Source organism: Branchiostoma floridae, chromosome 4, assembly GCF_000003815.2.
Source record: "Branchiostoma floridae strain S238N-H82 chromosome 4, Bfl_VNyyK, whole genome shotgun sequence".
Lineage (NCBI taxonomy): Eukaryota > Metazoa > Chordata > Leptocardii > Amphioxiformes > Branchiostomatidae > Branchiostoma > Branchiostoma floridae.
The window spans coordinates 7,241,996-7,259,333 of record NC_049982.1 but is presented as its reverse complement, the minus strand read 5'-3'; the positions used below and the strand labels follow the sequence as shown (position 1 = coordinate 7,259,333).

Here is a 17,338-nt window from a genome sequence, read left to right as displayed (position 1 = left end):
ATGGCGCTCATAACAGAGATTCTGACAACTGTCCACCAGTACATGGATACTTTCCCCTTCCTTGTGGCAGCCTGTGTCTGCCTGATGACATACTGGTACCTGCAGACCCCCCGGAACCTCCCGCCCGGACCCTGGGCCTGGCCCGTCCTGGGGAACATCCCGCTGTTCATGACGTCAAAGGTCAGTTTTTAGGCACTTAGCACCGTCTGAAGACTTCAGATCATACATGTACTGTAGGTCGCCGCCATGCCAAATTTGCAGTGTTTGCACATAAACATAGTCGTCACTGCAACTCTATGATGATGCAGCGTGTATGTATCGTGATCTGTAGGGAGTAGTAGTCAACCAAACCTCGTTAGCACAGAATTACTACCCCGAAGTTTCGTTATGTTCTCGGTGACGCATCCTGCTCTATGAAGAACTATCGGAGTTTCACTATAGCTAGCGGGTGCGGTTGACTTCACTTCTATTGTGTTATATACCATTGAAAAGGTCTGCATATTATGTAACCCTTTATGTCAACAGACAAATCATCGAGGGAAATTTCGACACTTTTTTCTCTTGACCCCGCTCACATAAGCAGCCTTGGTGCTCGACCCATAGCATATGGGTACTAATGCACAGGTTAATGAATGAAGTTAAGGTATGAAATATAAATGAAATCTAAAAAGTTACAACGGAGATATGACCTACCAAAACCAAGTTTTCAAACTTTTTAGTTCAGGGTCTAGTTCAGACTGCCAGCAGAGAACAGTCACTAGCACCACTGAGCAAGATCCGGAATGAAAACACAAAAGCTGCATGACTCAATATCAAAATCAATTATTTTAAATTGTAGATATCATCCAAGCATGGAAAAGGAGAGAGACAATGGTAACTCCGGAGGGTAGTACTAGGGATACTGCACATGTGATAAAGCAAATAGTTTATTTGCAAATACATTCCCAGGGGCTAATCGCAAGTACACGTAGTATGAAATAAGGATCATAACTACAGTTATACTTAAAAGTATACCTATACTTAATATACACTAATGAAGTAGAATTCTAAGGTTTGAATCTACTTCCGTTGGGGTTGACGTCTCTTTTGCAGGCAGTGGAAGACTTCTTGAATAGTACATGGGTTCCTTGATTTTGATAATTTGTAGTAGATATAAAGATATGAAGACACTGATGTTGTCAGTGTCACTGAGTTATAATTATGAGGCCATTATCTTACACTGTTGATGACTATCATAATGTTCCCGACTAACTCATTACCAACTGTATCCCAACCAGATCGACTTCTTTCCCGACACCATCACCGACCTGGCCCGGCAGTACGGTGACGTCATGACGTTCTGGAACGCACGTGACCTGAATGTCGTCATCAGCGGGTACCGGACGATCCGGACCGTCCTGGTGAAGAGGGCCGAGGACTTCTCCAGCCGGAAGGCTCCTCCTGTACTGGTGGATCTGCGCGGGGATGGGACGGCAAGAGACACCACGAAAGGCAAGTCTATCATATCATATATATTTTAAGTTATTATGATAATTTGTATCAATTTCATTTATTTATTTATGTATTTTTCCCATGGGAAGTGCGGCTAAGGCCGACAGGGCTAATCCAGTCTAAATAAAGGATATTGATTGATTGACATATTTTATCATGTCAAAGTTATATTTCTTCATTTAGGCCTCTAGAGACATTGTTTTCATTTCTGTCGCTTCAGAATTCGAACGCAATCCAATAGGTGTACATGGCTGGCGCTATTTTTGGAATTAAAAACCTGTATATTTTGGCTTTTATATGAAAAAATACAATGTAAATTTGACGCAAACATATAAGGGTCACACAATGATATCCTCCAAATTATAATATAAAGTTGTATTTCGTCGAGGATAATAGTCTTGGATTCTAGCACTAAATAGAGATCAATACTGATTCATCAATGTTTTGTTTGAAATTTGTTTGCAATTCGTCGTGCATAGTTCCGTCTTTGTCTGTGTCATAAGTGTCATACTTGTAAGTTAACATAATGATTATTTTCAGGTATAGTTTTCGCCGATTTTGGCTCCGACTGGAAGAATCAGCGAAAGTTCGCGATGAAGACCCTCCGGGACTTCGGCGTCGGCAAGCGGAGCCTGGAGGGGAAGATTTGTGAGGAGGCCGCTGCTCTTAGTCAGGAACTTGTGGCGAAAGACGGAGAGCCGTTCAACATTAAACATCTGTTACAAAACACTGTTTCTAACATCATCTGCTCCATCGTGTTCGGGAAGCGGTTCGAATATGGCGACCCCGAGTTTCTGCGGCTCAGTCATCTCATAAGCGAGGTGATAGATGCTACACCCGGCAAGGACATTCTCATCAACATCCATCCCGTGTTCCGACACCTTCCCTTCGGGTCGCAGGAACATCAAAAGTTAGCGAGGAACTTTCCAAAACTCCAAGCCTTTTGTGGGGAACAGATCAAGAAGCACAGGGCGACTTTTGACCCTAACGACATCCGGGACTTCATCGATGCCTTCCTACTGGAACAGCAGCACGCCGGGAGAGAGCATGCGCAGTACAGCTTCACAGACGAGCAACTGCAGGAGGTCGGTTTGTTGACAAGGTCGTTTATCATCTGTGTGACATCAGCGATATTGCTGGCTACATGAAAGTTGGAATGGATATGGTTTATTTTTAAGATTACGAACGTTAACTTTTGCGTTGATAAAAAGAAAAAACAACAGCTAGCTCCAAAACGCACTTTGGTAACAATGACGACGAAAGCTAGAATTATGGACTAAGGTCGGAAAGACTCCGCGGGAGAAATTCTTATAAACCCATTGTTTCACGCTTACGTATCAAATCAAAACATTATTTTGTGTTTTTAATTGTTCATGGTATTTTCTCAGAAAAACTGTATAGTCTAAGTATGTAATGGGTCATGTGGTGCATTTGTAGGGTGTTTAGTCCAGAACAACCCATAGGTCCTGGATGCGAATCCTGCCACACTACCGATCTTGTGCCCACGGAGATGGCACTTGAGACGACTTTCCTCACTCCACGAAGGTGTAAACGTGTGTACCTGACTTCGGTTGGGGAGGTAAAAGACGGCAAGAGGGGGGGTTTGGGCTCCGCTTCTCAATAACGTGCCCTAGACACAGTGGATAACAACCCATTGCCTTACAAAGTCTACCTAGTACATTAACGCATAACTGTGTCAAGTTGACCTGTTACCTTCTTAAACCAAACTGCCATGTAGGTGTCTTTAACGGACTTCATATAAAATCATAAAACATCGCTATCATACCATCTACAGCTGGTGCTGGATCTGTTCATGGCTGGTGCCGAGACCACCGCCACGTCCTTGCACTGGGCCCTGCTGTACATGCTGCTGTATCCAGGAATACAGGAAAAGGTAAATTTGTCTGAAGTCGACAAAATTCTTAAATGTTCGTGTATTCAATCAATGTTGCTGCATGTTATAACTTCGTTCCAAACATACGGAAACGGGTAAGTCTGTTCTTGTCCTCAGATGCAACCAATACTCTTCAATTTCCATCTAACTTCTAAGTAAGAATTTTTTTCCAATCCATGGATGTTCCTAAATAGGTTCAAGGAGAGATCGACTCTGTTCTGGGACAGGCTGTTCCGTCCTACCCCCTTCGGGACAAGATGCCCTACACAACAGCGACCCTAGCGGAAGTACAGCGCATCAACACTGTTGCACCCTTCAGCGTCCCCCACTCTTTATCAACGGGTGCCTCTCTCAACGGTTACACCATCCCAGCAGGCGCTAACATCTTGGTAAGATAGTACTTATTTGTGGCAATGTCAACTGGGTGGCAAAACCTCGTAGCAACTTCCTTCGCTCAAACAAGGTTGTTTCGTCACTACTTCGTGATTCCCCAATATACATAATGTAGACCTCACGATTGGGGTCTTATTATGTCATAGAAATAATATGACATCAATACCCATCGTTAAAAACAAAATCATAAACAAAATAAGACTAAGTCTTACCTCCCATCAAAGAAACCTGGGAAGAACAAATGAACTTGGGAAGAAGTCTTTCGGCCAGTAAGGTTTCAGACTCAGTTGATATGGCTTGACGTGTTGTGTTGTGTTGCAGGTGAACCTGTGGTCCGTGCACATGGACCCTCAGCTGTTCCCGGAGCCGGGCAAGTTCAACCCCGACAGGTTCCTGGATCAGGACGGGAACTTCGTCAAACACGAGGCGCTCATCCCGTTCTCTGTCGGTGAGTTGGAGGTGCCATTAATCATGTTTACCCTTCGACCATATTGCAAGGCTTTGGTATCAAGTTTTCCGTTTCGGCACCTTGGTAACTCGGCCAATAGCTATAGCCAATAATGACAATTCGGCAGGACGTGTTAGAAGATATTCGGGTTGATGATGGTTAGGGTTACAACTAGGGTTACGGTAGCCGTAATGTCATGGAATAAATGGGTTCTGGCGACAACGAGCTTTAGATCGTGTCCATAGAGCACAGGTGCCCCGCGCATCTCTAGGGAAAGTAAAGCTTTATTAGTTAGCTTTATCAGCTAAAAATAATGTACCCCTCTTTATTTATACTATGTATACCTAATAAGTAAGCTACTTCGTCTTATGAAATACAAGAGAGATACTTTGGATTTTGTTTTGTATGTTTGGTGGTGTTTCCAGTCAAATCTATACATATTTGCTTGAAGTTTAGCACCTCCCATATTTTCATCTGTTTCCTTTACATTATTCCAGGTCCTCGAGTGTGTCTTGGCGAACAGCTGGCCAGGATGGAGATTTTCCTGCTCTTTGTTTCCCTGCTGCAGCGATTCACATTCAAGCCACCAGAGGGCGTCACTAACTTGTCCACGGTCGGGACTATGACGGGCATAGTGAACGCCCCTCGTCCTTACGACCTGTGCGCCTTTCTACGACAGTAGCAGGCTACAGCCTAAAGATTAATAGATGTAATTCTCCGAATTCGTTCATTATTGTTGAGTAGTAATGTCTGCAAACTCACGTATATCTAATGCTTATTGATGTATTGATAATCAGAAATAAAGTTAATAAGCTTGTTAGTTTAATACTGACAAAAAGACATTACAAAAAGCACATGCTTGGGCCACACCGATTTTGCTTCACTCAATGTTTGGGAGCCCAAGTTGTTGATTTTTCTTGTTAAACGTGTCAAAATGGATTAAAATCATAAGTTCAAATGGACGGATGGGTTAAATTTTTTGCTTCCAACAAGCGAATTTCCATCCTGGGACGGAGGGACGGGTCCTGGAGACAGCCCTGTTGGTAACATTTGTTGAAGGGCAGGATATTCTACAGTAGGTGCTCAAAGTGACATTTGCAATCTGTGCTATATCAGGCATTTCGGTTTTATTTATAATTTGTATTGTGTAGGACAGGCTTAGAGTTGGGGACCCCCCAAAAGAAGATAATCCCTACCTACCTTTTTCAGGTCTGAAACAGGAAACACAACATTCGTTTCCTAAGCCTTACGAAATCACGTGACCAAATAACAACGAAATGAGTCATTAGTGGCGATCACAAAGTTAGTTTATTTGAATTACCCTGAAGAAACAGTAATACTCCACAATATCTGAGGCTAAGAGGACGCCGTGCAGTACTCATGGGCCTGGAAACTAATCCCATATACTCCATAGACACTTACTATATAGATCCACTTACTATAAAGGTATGTGATGGTGTTCAATGTGTATCATTCCCAAGTCAAGTTGATAGATCATCAAAGGTTTGGCTTTAACGTTAGCTTCAGGTGATTAGTGACAAATATGATCATTTTATTTATCTTAATCATTATCATCGCCGCATTCCAGTGTACATACACCAATTTGGGTCGTCACTGGTTGTATTATTTCATTTTATCAGGGTAAAATCACAAGTATCAAATGGTCTAAGGCCAGCATCCCAACATAACTCAGGACAATCTTAGTCTCTACAACACGCAACATACCATTAAGCTTTCGATGTCATGGAACTTTCAGTTCAAAATTCTAGCACATGAAGGACTCATAAATGCGAACAGCGTGTGCCGCCCCATACAATATCACCGTCTATATTCCGATGGTAAATTGTTTGGCATTGGTGTTCATCACATTTTATACAACTCTGGCAATGGAGGCTGGATCTGGTCCAGGACTTTCTCTTTGGGTATTGCCGAGGGGCTTCTATTTGTATGCGTTGCGACACTCCGGAAGAGATTGAGCCCGAATCAATATCCTCCAGGATATGCAAGTATGCAAAGTCGATAGTCGGGGATAAATCCAACTCCTTTTTCTTTTGAAATTTAAGGTTAAATTCTATTGTATGGTATAATGAAGAAATGGAAATTTGAAGATTTTGCGAATTGCAGTTTAGAAGCATATGACATTAATTCATGCTGTGAAGGTGCATTCTTTTTTTTGCTACGTTTACTTCTCAACAAAATGCCTTGCCAAAGGAAAAGTAGTGAACTTCTAAATATGATGTTGCTTGCCATGTTCTTCCTTTTAGATTTTCATCAATTGACAGTGACTGCGCTATTCTGATGTTACAATGGTATACGAATGATAACAGACAATAAAGAGTACAAAGAGACTTAAAATTGTCCTGAGCCACATTTCACAAGTCCAGCTTGTGCACCATTTGCCCCATACCTACAGTACCATAAGTTTTAACTGACAATGTAACGTTATCTTACAAATCGAAAAGTGGAAGTGATTATCTTTGTCTTAAGTATATGATTATCATGATTAACTAGATATTAAGTAGATGATTATCAGGGAGCTTTTATTATATTCTCTATCATTCGTCTCTTCGGTTGCCACACTCCTTCAGAGTTTGACGTTCTTTATTTAGTTGATGGGGTTCACTGTAAATAAGGAAATGACTGTGAATTAAACACGCGATCCAACACTTTGTCAAAATCGTTTGGAAATAAATCACTTCGAATAATTTGCATTAGGTATTTCTATTGATTGCATAGCGTCAACCAATGCCTACCGACAGAAATTTTTAAAAAGAAGACAAAAGCACTCACCCATTTCACAGATGAAACTGTTCCGATTCTTCTTGCAGTTGACCAGAACCCACTTTTGACGAACGCGACTTATGACGACACAGTCCCTCAGTTTGTGGCGCCTTGGGGGGTTGAGCCAGTTGCTGTAGTCCCCGTTGGTGAAAGCAGTGCCGTCACTCCACATGAAAACCTTCTCATTATGGCGGTCTTGCAAACCAATCCAGAAGTTCCTGTGTGAGTGAATGGAGTGCTGTTGACATAGCCACCTACCTTCCCATTTACCATCGTTAAAACTAACGTTAAATGATTAGCACCTCTACAATGTGTTCTTAATGTTAAACAATATATAGGTATCATCCCAAAACAGTTTGCTTTTTTGTTGAACCCCACCTTCTATTAGACTACAAGGAGGTTGTCGCGTTTATTCAGAACTTCATCGAACGCTTGTACCTAGCCATGTTGCTTTTCTCATTTCATTCAAAGCAGCCATCGTGATACTCAAACAGGTTAGAAACATACCTCCTGTCAAGGTTGTTGGCGATGTACTTTTCAAGCCACTGCTGCTTGGCAGAGTCCTTGACTGTGACCAGCCTCCCTCCGTGAGTGTTACAGAATCTCTCCGCAGCCCTGTAGTCAGTTGTGTCAGAGGCACTTGAGAACCAGTGACAGCGGTTGTCGTAGATAGCAAAGTTGTCAGCTGGGAAGGTCGAGTGGCGAACGTGACAGCCGGGAAACCCTAAGATAAGCAGCAGATTCATAAATATATACCGTATAGATAGATAATCCAGGCGATCCTTCAGCAACATTCATATTCCTCGTTAGAAACATGATGGAAATTATTGCTGTAAGCATTTTTACTGTCTCGTCTATTATTCTCTTGTAGAATTTTGGGTACTTGTATAAAGATTCAAGAGAATATATGTTAATTGTGTTCCCGTGGTAGATATATTATATTTGGCAGAAATTTTGTTTGTTAAGCTTGTTAAGGTAAGAATGATAAAGGTAAAACAAACACAAAAGAGGCCAGCATCACCTTTCAGTTCAAATCCCATCACTCTGTTTTCTCCCACTTGCAGCCCGTTGTTTACGGCTTGCCTTAGAACGCTGATGACGACGTCGGCAAAGTTCTCCTCGCCATTATGCAGTATTTGCAAGTCAGAGACCGTTCTCCCTTCACCCCCTTCCCTGGGAAGAACAAATTGAACTACGTTAAGATTTTTTAAATCAAAGCAATGGGTGTCGCATTTTAAGTCTGAGATAAAAATGTTTAAGGAAAAACATATAGTCGTTATATGTTTACCTGAAATGTGTGATGACAACTCCGACAAACCGCGATTCACCCCTGTAAACGGACGCCATCTAAAAGAACAGAAACAATTTTGTGAAATACCGTCCATGTTGACAAAAGAATGCAAACTGTGTAAGATGTCGTACGTGATAAAATGGTTATTTCATTTCGAAAAAAAATGTTGTGTTTGGAAATGTCAAACTCACTGTAGTTGCTATGTCTGAAGAAAGCATCCTGTGCTTCTCTGACGATGGTGACGTAAGGTTCTCATCCCAATTCATGTCTAAAACCATTTCAATGTCAATATTTCTCAGAAGGAATCCTGATCCAAGAGCGGAGGATGCTGTTGTGCTTTCAGTTGGCTGTTCCACTATGCTGGTAGGGGAGGTCAACCTTGGGATCGTTGAAGCTGCTGTTGTGGGATGTGACGTTGACTCCACGGTCACTTGTGACACGGCGATGCTTGCTGCGTCCACACCTGTCGAGCTGGAAATACATGATTCAACAGTTGACGGTTCGGGCACGGTTGTACATGTACTCTCCACAGTTGTGACAGTTACAGTGACGCTGGGTGAACAGGAGACAGCTGCTTGGTCGGTTACAGGCATTGCAGATGGTGTAGCAGTCTGATGCACGTCCGATGACGGTGCCAGGGGCGTAGACGTTAAACGGCCTGGTGATGATATCGTCGGTGTGGAAGATGCGGGATGGGGTGAAGACATTAGGGGTATTGACGGTTGAAGTAGCCGCGTTGATGCCTCAAATGACGTGGAATAGGCAGGAGGTGATGATGTTGGAAATTCAACAGCAGAAATAGACACGGTACGAGTAGCCGTTTGTGATGGGGCGATGCTTGGTGAGCTGTATACTAGGGCTGCGACTGTCGATGACAGTATCGGTTCAGGTACCAGTATACTTTCCTCAACTGTCACAGTTACTGTGACGCGGGTGGAACAGGGGATGACTGCTTGATCACTAGCCACAACAACAAAGGTGTATGTCCCTGGAGGAATGTCGTCACTCAAGGTTACCGCACCGGTTGACTCGTTGACAGAATACCATCCGCTGTTTTCCTCTCCTAGTATTGAGAACGTAACTTTGCCATTCACGCCGCTATCTCTGTCAGTAGCCACAATTCTAAATGATTGGCCGGGGCGAAGGATGCGCTGAATGCTTGTTGCGTCATCTTGGAATGTAGGACAGTGATCGTTCATGTCCAGAACAGTCACTTCAACAGTCGCAGACGCAGACAGGGAAGGAACACCGTTATCTCTCGCAATAACAACAAGAGACATTGTCTTTTCAGGCAGTGTTTCGTAGTCTAGAGTAGTGAGAGTGGAAATATCACCAGTCTCACCGTCAACAAGGAACATATCCGCTGAACTACCGGGTGAAATAGAATACGTGATGTAGCCGTTACGTCCTGCGTCAGGATCGTCTGCAGAAACTGTGGTAACCTTTGTTCCTATTGGTACATTCTCACGGACACTGGCGAAGAATGTCTCGTTTGTAAACACTGGAGCATTTTCATTGGGAGCGCTAAACTGGTCGCAGGATGCTCCGTCGTACCCACTTGTGCATTCACACGTGTTTGGTAGAAGGCATACACCATTTGAAGAGCAGTCGTTAACACCACTGCAGTTTGCAATCGAGCAGGACGGTCCGCTCCAGGATTCGTCACATCGGCACTCGTCGTAATTGACGCAGTACCCATGGCCTGTGTGAAAATTGAAACCAAACATAAATGTGTGCGTATTACACACACACACAACATGATAGATGGTCTTTAAGAATGTGGTTATAAGGTGATGAAATATTTATCTACCTGAGCAGAAGTCCCTGGCTTCACAGGAGAAATTGGCGCAGCTGGGACCAGTAAAACCGGCGTCACACGAGCAGAGGTTCGGCTCCACACACTGTCCGTTCCCGGAACACTCGTTAACATCGGGACACGACACGTCACTGCAGTTGGTCCCGGTAAAACCTGAATAACATCTGAGAGACGCGATTTTATATTTGAATAAAAGAAAACAAATCATCAAGAAAACGTTAGACAGAAAACAAAGAAGAAAATAGTATAGATTTATCCACATATGTCCCAGTAGAAAACTTAGATTACCTGCATGAAACATTTGACTGTCCGTCTCCAGGTGTGATGACGCAGAGCCCCTGACCGTTACAGTTATCCAGCTCGGTGCAGTTCAGCGACAGGCTGCAGTTCTGTCCCCTGAACCCGCTGTGGCACTCACAGACGTCCGGTCCTACACATTCACCCCGACTGGAACAGTCGCCTACGCCGCTGCAGTCTGGAAGCGCACAGCTAACCCCCGTCCAGCCCTGATCACACTCACATACATCATACTCCACACATGTGCCGTGACCTGCAAGCAAACATGAACCGTGAGTGACACCAGACGAAATAGATACATTATCAGTAAATATACAAACATGTCGTTACATTTCATGCTTAGTACACGAAGTTCTGTCCATAGATAGATTCTGTAATAGGAATTCACAATATTCATCAGCACAATTTATGATCCGTGAAGAAATAAAACCGTGCAAAACTTATTATAACAAAAATGGTACTGTATGTAGATGACAACTTACTTGAACAGCTGTCCAGATCAGTGCAGGTCGGCTGAGAACAGCTCTCCCCTCCCCAGCCGTGATCACACAGACAGGTGTCCCAGTCCACACAGACCCCCCGCATGGAGCAGCTGGCCACGGCAAAGCAAGTTGGTTGTATACTGCAATCAGTACCTTCCGACCAAAATAAGGACATATTGGTAAGAGTAACGAGGCAATGGCAGGTAATGATGAACAAATACAGAGCAACTGCGCCTCTTCGCATCGTGTACACAAATCACGCCATGTTATATTATCTAACTGAATTTTGTACTGCATGCACTTCCCTGCTCGAGTAACATTTTTCTTGACAGCCCTTACCGATGAAGCCAGGATTACATTGACAGACGTCTGTCGTCCTGCACACACCATGAGCTGGGCTGGTGCAGTTGTTCACGTCGTTGCACGTTGCTGTTAAGACAGTTATTCACATCTTAATAAATATATTTATCTATTAGTACTAACAAGCGCCTCAAATACATTTTAATGACGTTTGATGAATATTTCTTCCCTCATTGACTGCACTCATGGGAGATTCAAATGTTACTTCACGCTATAATTCATATTTCTGCATCAATATGATATCATTATGATTAGAATTATGGATGAAAACCAGAATGCCGATATATCTTCTTGCATTTACATTATAGGAATATCATGGTGTTATACTAATTCATACTACATCGAGAATAGATGTTGCTGAACATACCCTTTTGATCGCAGGCTGCGCCTTCCCATCCAAGCACACACTCACAGAAGCCAGACACGCATTCACCGAAAGAGCAGTTCCCGCAAGATCCTAAACATGGTTTAAATAAAAAAAATATACAGTCTACAATAAGTACATGTCATACGTTGTAAAACATACTTTCTAAAAAGCTGTCATGGTAAAACAAATGTTTTGATGCATGCTAAAAGTTTGGAGCACGTGCATCGCAAATTTGAACATCGTATGTAACGTTATTTGTGTCACCCGGGACTAAGAACATTGATATTGTTTTCTGGAATATAACGTTAATGGTCTCTATTATTTGCGCCATATCAACGTCGTGGTCCTCCTGGCGCTCAAAAACAATTTGTATGATTTAACACACTATTTCCTTTAAGGGCCACGAAACCTTCGACATTCATTTTCTTATCCCATCATGTTTATTTGCACAAATGGGCAGCAAGCTTCTGTGCTGATACTGGAAATCATAACGATATAAAGCACCCCCACAACAGCTGTATATCATATTTCTTTCATTCCATGACACTGTTGTGAGTCTATGTCAGCACACTTATCTACTGAGGAGAAAAAACATCATTGCTTGATAATTCGATGCAACAGAACGTGGAAGAGTGAACTTCAAGACAACCTTTGCTACAGTCGGCCCCTGACCAGCCATCCAGACACTCACAGCTGGAATTCACACATCGGCCTTTTCCTGAACACTGGGAAGGACAGCCTGAAGAAGGAACAGATTGAACAATTTAAGAACAATTCAAGTCGTTACCAGTATTACAAACAATATAGGTAAACACATGCACTGTAATAATTTGCAATGTCTTTCTGATAATCATCTATAGCGGCCCTAGTACAACAGTGAAACGTGTGCATGAAAACCTTGATGAAAAATTCACATCCTATTATTCATTACCTATCTTAAATGATTCTTGCTCAAGTAGGCTGCTGTCGTTGGTCACAGATACGTCATAGATACAGCCTGCCAGAAGATTCCCACTGATCCCCAGACTCTCACATAGGTTTGTGGCCAACTAGGAGAAACATGTGCAACGTTGACAGTAGGGTATAGCACTAGAATCAGGTGTACTAACGTTATGTCCTCCTACTGTGATTCTACCATTATCATATGAATAAAATATGTTAAATGAGATACAAACTCCCAAAATGCTTGCCTACCGGAAATAAATGATATATATATAAGAATGAATATCAACATACCAATATTTGCCGCTCCGGAAGACCATCGGTGGAGTAGATGGGGACGAATGTCGGGTCGGTGTAAGATATGTCCATGACGTCACTGGCATGGAAGTTTGAACTGTTCCATGACCAACTGCCGTAGAGCCCTCCCGCGTCATGGGATGAAGTGATCCGCCCTGCATTAGTGACGATAAATTACATATCTGCAAGGCCGACATATGTGCCTGAATCCTTATCGACCCCCATTTTGAATGTATGACGAAACATTGTTTCCTCATTGCTAATTACTCTGTTTTGTACAAGATCTAGAATTGCTGTTAAGTTACAAGAGCCGCATATTAAGTTACTTTCACTATAAAGTAGAGGGGACTCATTCCTCAACCTAACCGACAAATCTGAATCTGAAGTAGCTTCGTTCCTGTTCTGAACTTTCATTCACCCTGTCACCTAAACCATTTTTTGTTCAAATTATTCAGTGGCTAAAGGAATGAATCCAATCTGATTTATGCTATAACTTACATGATTCTGCAAAGTCTACCGGGTTGTCGTAGACAGTACCATTAGGACCACGGAAGTCGTTTTCCTCTATATCATCCATGAATCCACACAGCCCTTCAGTTTCTCCGAGGAAGTCCACAGTCGGTGTGTACAGCACGTTGATGAAATGTCGTCCAACCATTGGTCCATACTGTACATCTAGGGTCACCGTAACTCCTATAGGGTAAGTTAGCGTATGTTGATCCTTTCCATTCCATTCTTTTATGTAGCCCGACTTGCGTATATTACGTCCGCAGAAGAACTTTATTGTACAATGTATGGCAACAATTATTGCACAAAGTACAAACTAAAGAATAGAAAAAAACATTCAGAGTGACATATAACAACTAGTTATACGTAAAAAATTCACAATTTCCTCGGTCCCCACGTCGGTCAAAATTTATACGCGGTGATACGCTGATCTCGCGATACGAGCTCAGAGAAGGGCTAAACATAACACACGAGCAACGAAGATGCAACGCACGAAACCGACATATTGAACAAATTAGTACCGTTCGGGCAACGCATTGTACTTTTAGTAGTCTATGACGAACGTACAGATTGCGTACTCGACTCCACTAATAGTAATGCAAAGGGCGCACTCAAGACTTTGTAAAATATGATGGCTGATTCACATTAAATACGCGTAAACTTATAACTTAATTCATTCCAACATGTTGTTGCGTACGACAGCGTATTGACAAAATTTCAAACGGAACTCACGCAGCTTGAAAATATACGCAGGTGTGACACCACCTTAAAGGTGGGTTTACACCTGCGTATATTTTCATGCCGCATGAGTTCCGTTTTGACATTTTTCGACATTTTGACTAATTTCTTCAATACGCGGCCGCACGCACAAGTCGCACCTCTATCGCATCTGAATCGTCTTTAGAAAGTTTCACGTACGCAGGCAAACGAAAATATACGCCCAATTCGTCTGATAGTTTTGGACATGCACAAAACTATCATTCGTACGCAGTTTGGTGCCCCAAACGTTATGGATGCGCAATAAAGTGGTCCCACGTCGGTCGATTGCGCTATGAAGACGCTACATGTTTGCGCTTTATACGCAGTAATACGCGGAAATCGCGGTATTGCGAGTACATAGCGTTAACGTTCTTACAGCGCAGACACAACGCACCATGAGCGACCGTATAACGAATGCACACATAGATCACGATTTAGTACCGTGCGTTCTGCGATCGCTTTGCGCATACTACGCGTACTGATAGCGTGATCGACGCACACTCCAGATTTGGAATAAATACGAAGGTGCATCTGACTCCAGACAAAAAAAATCATCTCAAGATGTATATAACTTTATTGCACAACAATTGTACGAGATACAAAGTATGGCATCTACATAACTACAGTGCTATAACTTAACTTAAGGCTTATCTAACTAATACAGGAGTTGTAGTATGGGATAAGTTTCTTACAATCATTGGAGGCTTTTACAATCATTTGGGGGATTTCTAATGTCTAAACCTTCTTTGATATATTTTCCTATATCTACCATGCAGGGATTGTCACATGTCATTATGTATTTGAATTTGCACTTCAGGTCCATTTGGATAAATCCTTGTGTACAAAATGACAGCCTTCTGTATAGAGAATTGCGTATATCGGAATATTTGGGACATACAACCATAAAGTGATATTCGTCTTCTATTAGCTCTGGACAGAATGGACAAATCCTCTGGTCGATAGGGATTTTTTTGGAATCTTCCGGTTTATGATGTCAGATCCAGGCCAGGACCGACGAATTTGTACCGGGGGCATGGAGAGATGGTCACAACTTGCAGGACACCATGAATGCAGGACACTGGTCCCAACAGAGCCTCCAGGGACGGGAAGATGTAGAGGAACCTGCTCAAGCACTGGGTCAATTTGTGTGACACACGTGCCATTTTGTGTAACAGATATTTGACTTAATTGGCTGATAATGGCACTTTTTTTGTGTGTAGAACCACATGATATAAAGGTGCAATATAGAGCCACATTACAACTTTGAAAGAGGGCGTAAGGTTTCATAATTGTTTAATTTACGTGTTTGATAAAGATCTTGAATACGTTTTGTAATGTGTATGAGTGTGATTTTTATAGTAGTTGAAATACTAAGATGATAGGGGAAATCATTAAGGCCAAAGTGAAAACAAACACAATCTTAATAGTGCAAATAATTAAGGTAAATGATGGCCCCCATTTCTGTAAAAGCACAGTGTCACTGCTTCACTGCTTCGCAAATGAATAAAAAAAAACTCTTCACTGTTTACTTGTCAATGTTCTACTTGCACTGCCTGTAAACAAAAGCATACGTAGTACAAAGGGTTCCTCTAACAAAAATACTCTATTGGCAATGCTCGCAAACAAAAGTATATGTAACAGAAACTGTTCCTCTGACACACCTGAAATGCGTTTGGAATGCAGTTAGCACCAGGTGCGTCAGGCATGCGGTCGGTAGACGTTGTGTGCGTCCGGAAAACGCCCAACATACGTACCCCATACGAATCTATTCGCAGTACGGAAAATTTTGTTGCGCATTTCAGTTGCAATCATACGCATCTCATGCGAAATGAAAACGCTGAAGTCGTAATTCAAACGCCAGATGGGCTCGACGTACAATTTAATCTATTCCAAAAAAAATTCCAAATGTTGGGCGTTCGGCCGCGTATTGACAAAATTTCATGCGGAACTCACGCGCACTTGAAAATATACGCAGGTGTAAACCCACCTTTAGATAAATAAAATAAAACGATCACGTACCAGAGGCGTACTGAAACGAAATCAGCAGGACTCCACCGCCGGTCGTCACGTTTGCCGCCGGCCGCTGAATGTCCAACTGTACCGACCCGTTCCCCAGCCTGAACTGGTTACTGCCATTCAGTTGCAAAATGGTCCCATCTAACCTGTTTGGTGGATGAGATTTAAAATAAAACTGATAAAGGCTAATGAAACCATTCTTATCAGTAGTATAGCACTTTCAATTTCATTTAATCCTTTCGTAATTCAGTTTTAATAACCCTATACAACAGCACAAAGTATGATTTAAGTCCTAGTCACAAAGCTCGATGGGACGAAAGGTAAAAACGGTTCAGGCGGCTATTCAGAGGAGGCACGAGTGAAAAATCTTACGATGCTAGAAACATTTTGAACATCGCCCGATGCTCCGCTACTACGATTTACTGCCATCATTATGCAACATGCGGTATATTGGAAATGCATTTTTAAGTTCGCGGGGATTAACTTTTGCTGTGGAGGGAAAATGAAGTGTTCGTGGTGGTTTTAAGTTCACGGTGAAGTGGCCACTGCGAAAACCGCAAACATTACGAGCGTAAACTACCGCGAACGTTTCTGCATTTACAGTATGTTATCGCAGGTGCGTCGTCCGAGCATTGTGACCGGAGCTTTAGCGACCACTATCGCCTGATGACGGAATTAAACTACCGGCCAATCAGAAAGCTAGAAAGCTAGTCTGTTACTCTCAGTTTGTCATCTCTTTTTTGATTGCCTGATGGCAAAAAAAGAAGAAGGGGCCAGCAAAAACAATGTTTTCCTTCGGAAGCATAAAAAATGGATCCTTACCTGACAGTTGGAAGATCCTGGGTATTCCCTTGGTTTGGGGTCGTGACTGTTACCACATTCTCTCCAGCCTTTATGGCCACAGCGCCGGTAAAAGACGCTCGTTGGTAGAGGAAGTAACGCACCTGGATACCGAAGTCATTCGCTCGACTTTTGCAATCCCAGAACTCTCCTATGCCGAAAAAGTCATACTCGATACCTGATGAATAATCATCACACGCTTGTTATTTTCCCTCAGATATAGAGAACACACTTTCGACATATAAAAAATTGGCATATCTTGATATAGTGAATTTAGAAAATGAAATGCAATTGATGTATGATATTTACAAAATACCCATTATTAAAGAGGACTTGGGGCCTTATCACTAATGATAC

The 17,338-nt window shown here is 42.5% G+C and overlaps 3 protein-coding genes across 3 annotated transcripts; 1 reads left to right on the top strand and 2 right to left on the bottom strand.

Annotated features, from left to right (window-relative positions):
- On the top strand, positions 1 to 5,062 carry LOC118413169 (cytochrome P450 2J6-like). The gene is made up of 7 exons (XM_035816370.1): positions 1 to 180; positions 1,278 to 1,491; positions 2,032 to 2,576; positions 3,287 to 3,385; positions 3,580 to 3,774; positions 4,100 to 4,226; positions 4,724 to 5,062. Exons 1-7 carry the CDS (start codon positions 1 to 3, stop codon positions 4,906 to 4,908), a joined length of 1,545 nt encoding a protein of 514 aa, XP_035672263.1. The 3' UTR covers positions 4,909 to 5,062.
- Positions 5,063 to 5,663: 601 nt separating this feature from the next.
- LOC118413168 (secretory phospholipase A2 receptor-like) lies at positions 5,664 to 8,781 on the bottom strand. Its single transcript, XM_035816369.1, has 6 exons — positions 8,677 to 8,781; positions 8,296 to 8,354; positions 8,029 to 8,180; positions 7,515 to 7,731; positions 7,017 to 7,225; positions 5,664 to 6,848 (listed from the first exon to the last, which is right to left on the bottom strand). Exons 1-6 carry the CDS (start codon positions 8,779 to 8,781, stop codon positions 6,832 to 6,834), a joined length of 759 nt encoding a protein of 252 aa, XP_035672262.1. The 3' UTR covers positions 5,664 to 6,831.
- Positions 8,782 to 8,784: 3 nt separating this feature from the next.
- On the bottom strand, positions 8,785 to 16,527 carry LOC118413167 (protein eyes shut-like). Its single transcript, XM_035816368.1, has 11 exons — positions 16,514 to 16,527; positions 16,145 to 16,287; positions 13,358 to 13,552; positions 12,857 to 13,014; positions 12,552 to 12,669; positions 12,270 to 12,359; positions 10,894 to 11,046; positions 10,403 to 10,664; positions 10,109 to 10,278; positions 9,200 to 10,000; positions 8,785 to 9,041 (listed from the first exon to the last, which is right to left on the bottom strand). Exons 1-11 carry the CDS (start codon positions 16,525 to 16,527, stop codon positions 8,785 to 8,787), a joined length of 2,361 nt encoding a protein of 786 aa, XP_035672261.1.
- Positions 16,528 to 17,338: the final 811 nt, after the last annotated feature.

What these genes read in the sequence shown, in the direction of transcription:
- LOC118413169 (XM_035816370.1), top strand. Translation starts at nt 1, where the DNA reads ATGGCGCTCATAACAGAGATTCTGACAACTGTCCACCAGTACATGGAT. An exon ending in GGCAAGAGACACCACGAAAG is followed by an intron (nt 1,492 to 2,031) that starts GCAAGTCTATCA and finishes GATTATTTTCAG; the next exon opens with GTATAGTTTTCGCCGATTTT. An exon ending in ATCCAGGAATACAGGAAAAG is followed by an intron (nt 3,386 to 3,579) that starts GTAAATTTGTCT and finishes GTTCCTAAATAG; the next exon opens with GTTCAAGGAGAGATCGACTC.
- LOC118413168 (XM_035816369.1), bottom strand. Translation starts at nt 8,781, where the DNA reads ATGTATTTCCAGCTCGACAGGTGTGGACGCAGCAAGCATCGCCGTGTC. An exon ending in GATGGGATTTGAACTGAAAG is followed by an intron (nt 7,732 to 8,028) that starts GTGATGCTGGCC and finishes TGCTTATCTTAG; the next exon opens with GGTTTCCCGGCTGTCACGTT. An exon ending in GCCAACAACCTTGACAGGAG is followed by an intron (nt 7,226 to 7,514) that starts GTATGTTTCTAA and finishes TCACTCACACAG; the next exon opens with GAACTTCTGGATTGGTTTGC.
- LOC118413167 (XM_035816368.1), bottom strand. An exon ending in TTCCGGAGCGGCAAATATTG is followed by an intron (nt 12,670 to 12,856) that starts GTATGTTGATAT and finishes TGTTTCTCCTAG; the next exon opens with TTGGCCACAAACCTATGTGA. An exon ending in AACTGTGACAGTTGAGGAAA is followed by an intron (nt 9,042 to 9,199) that starts GTATACTGGTAC and finishes ACGTCATTTGAG; the next exon opens with GCATCAACGCGGCTACTTCA.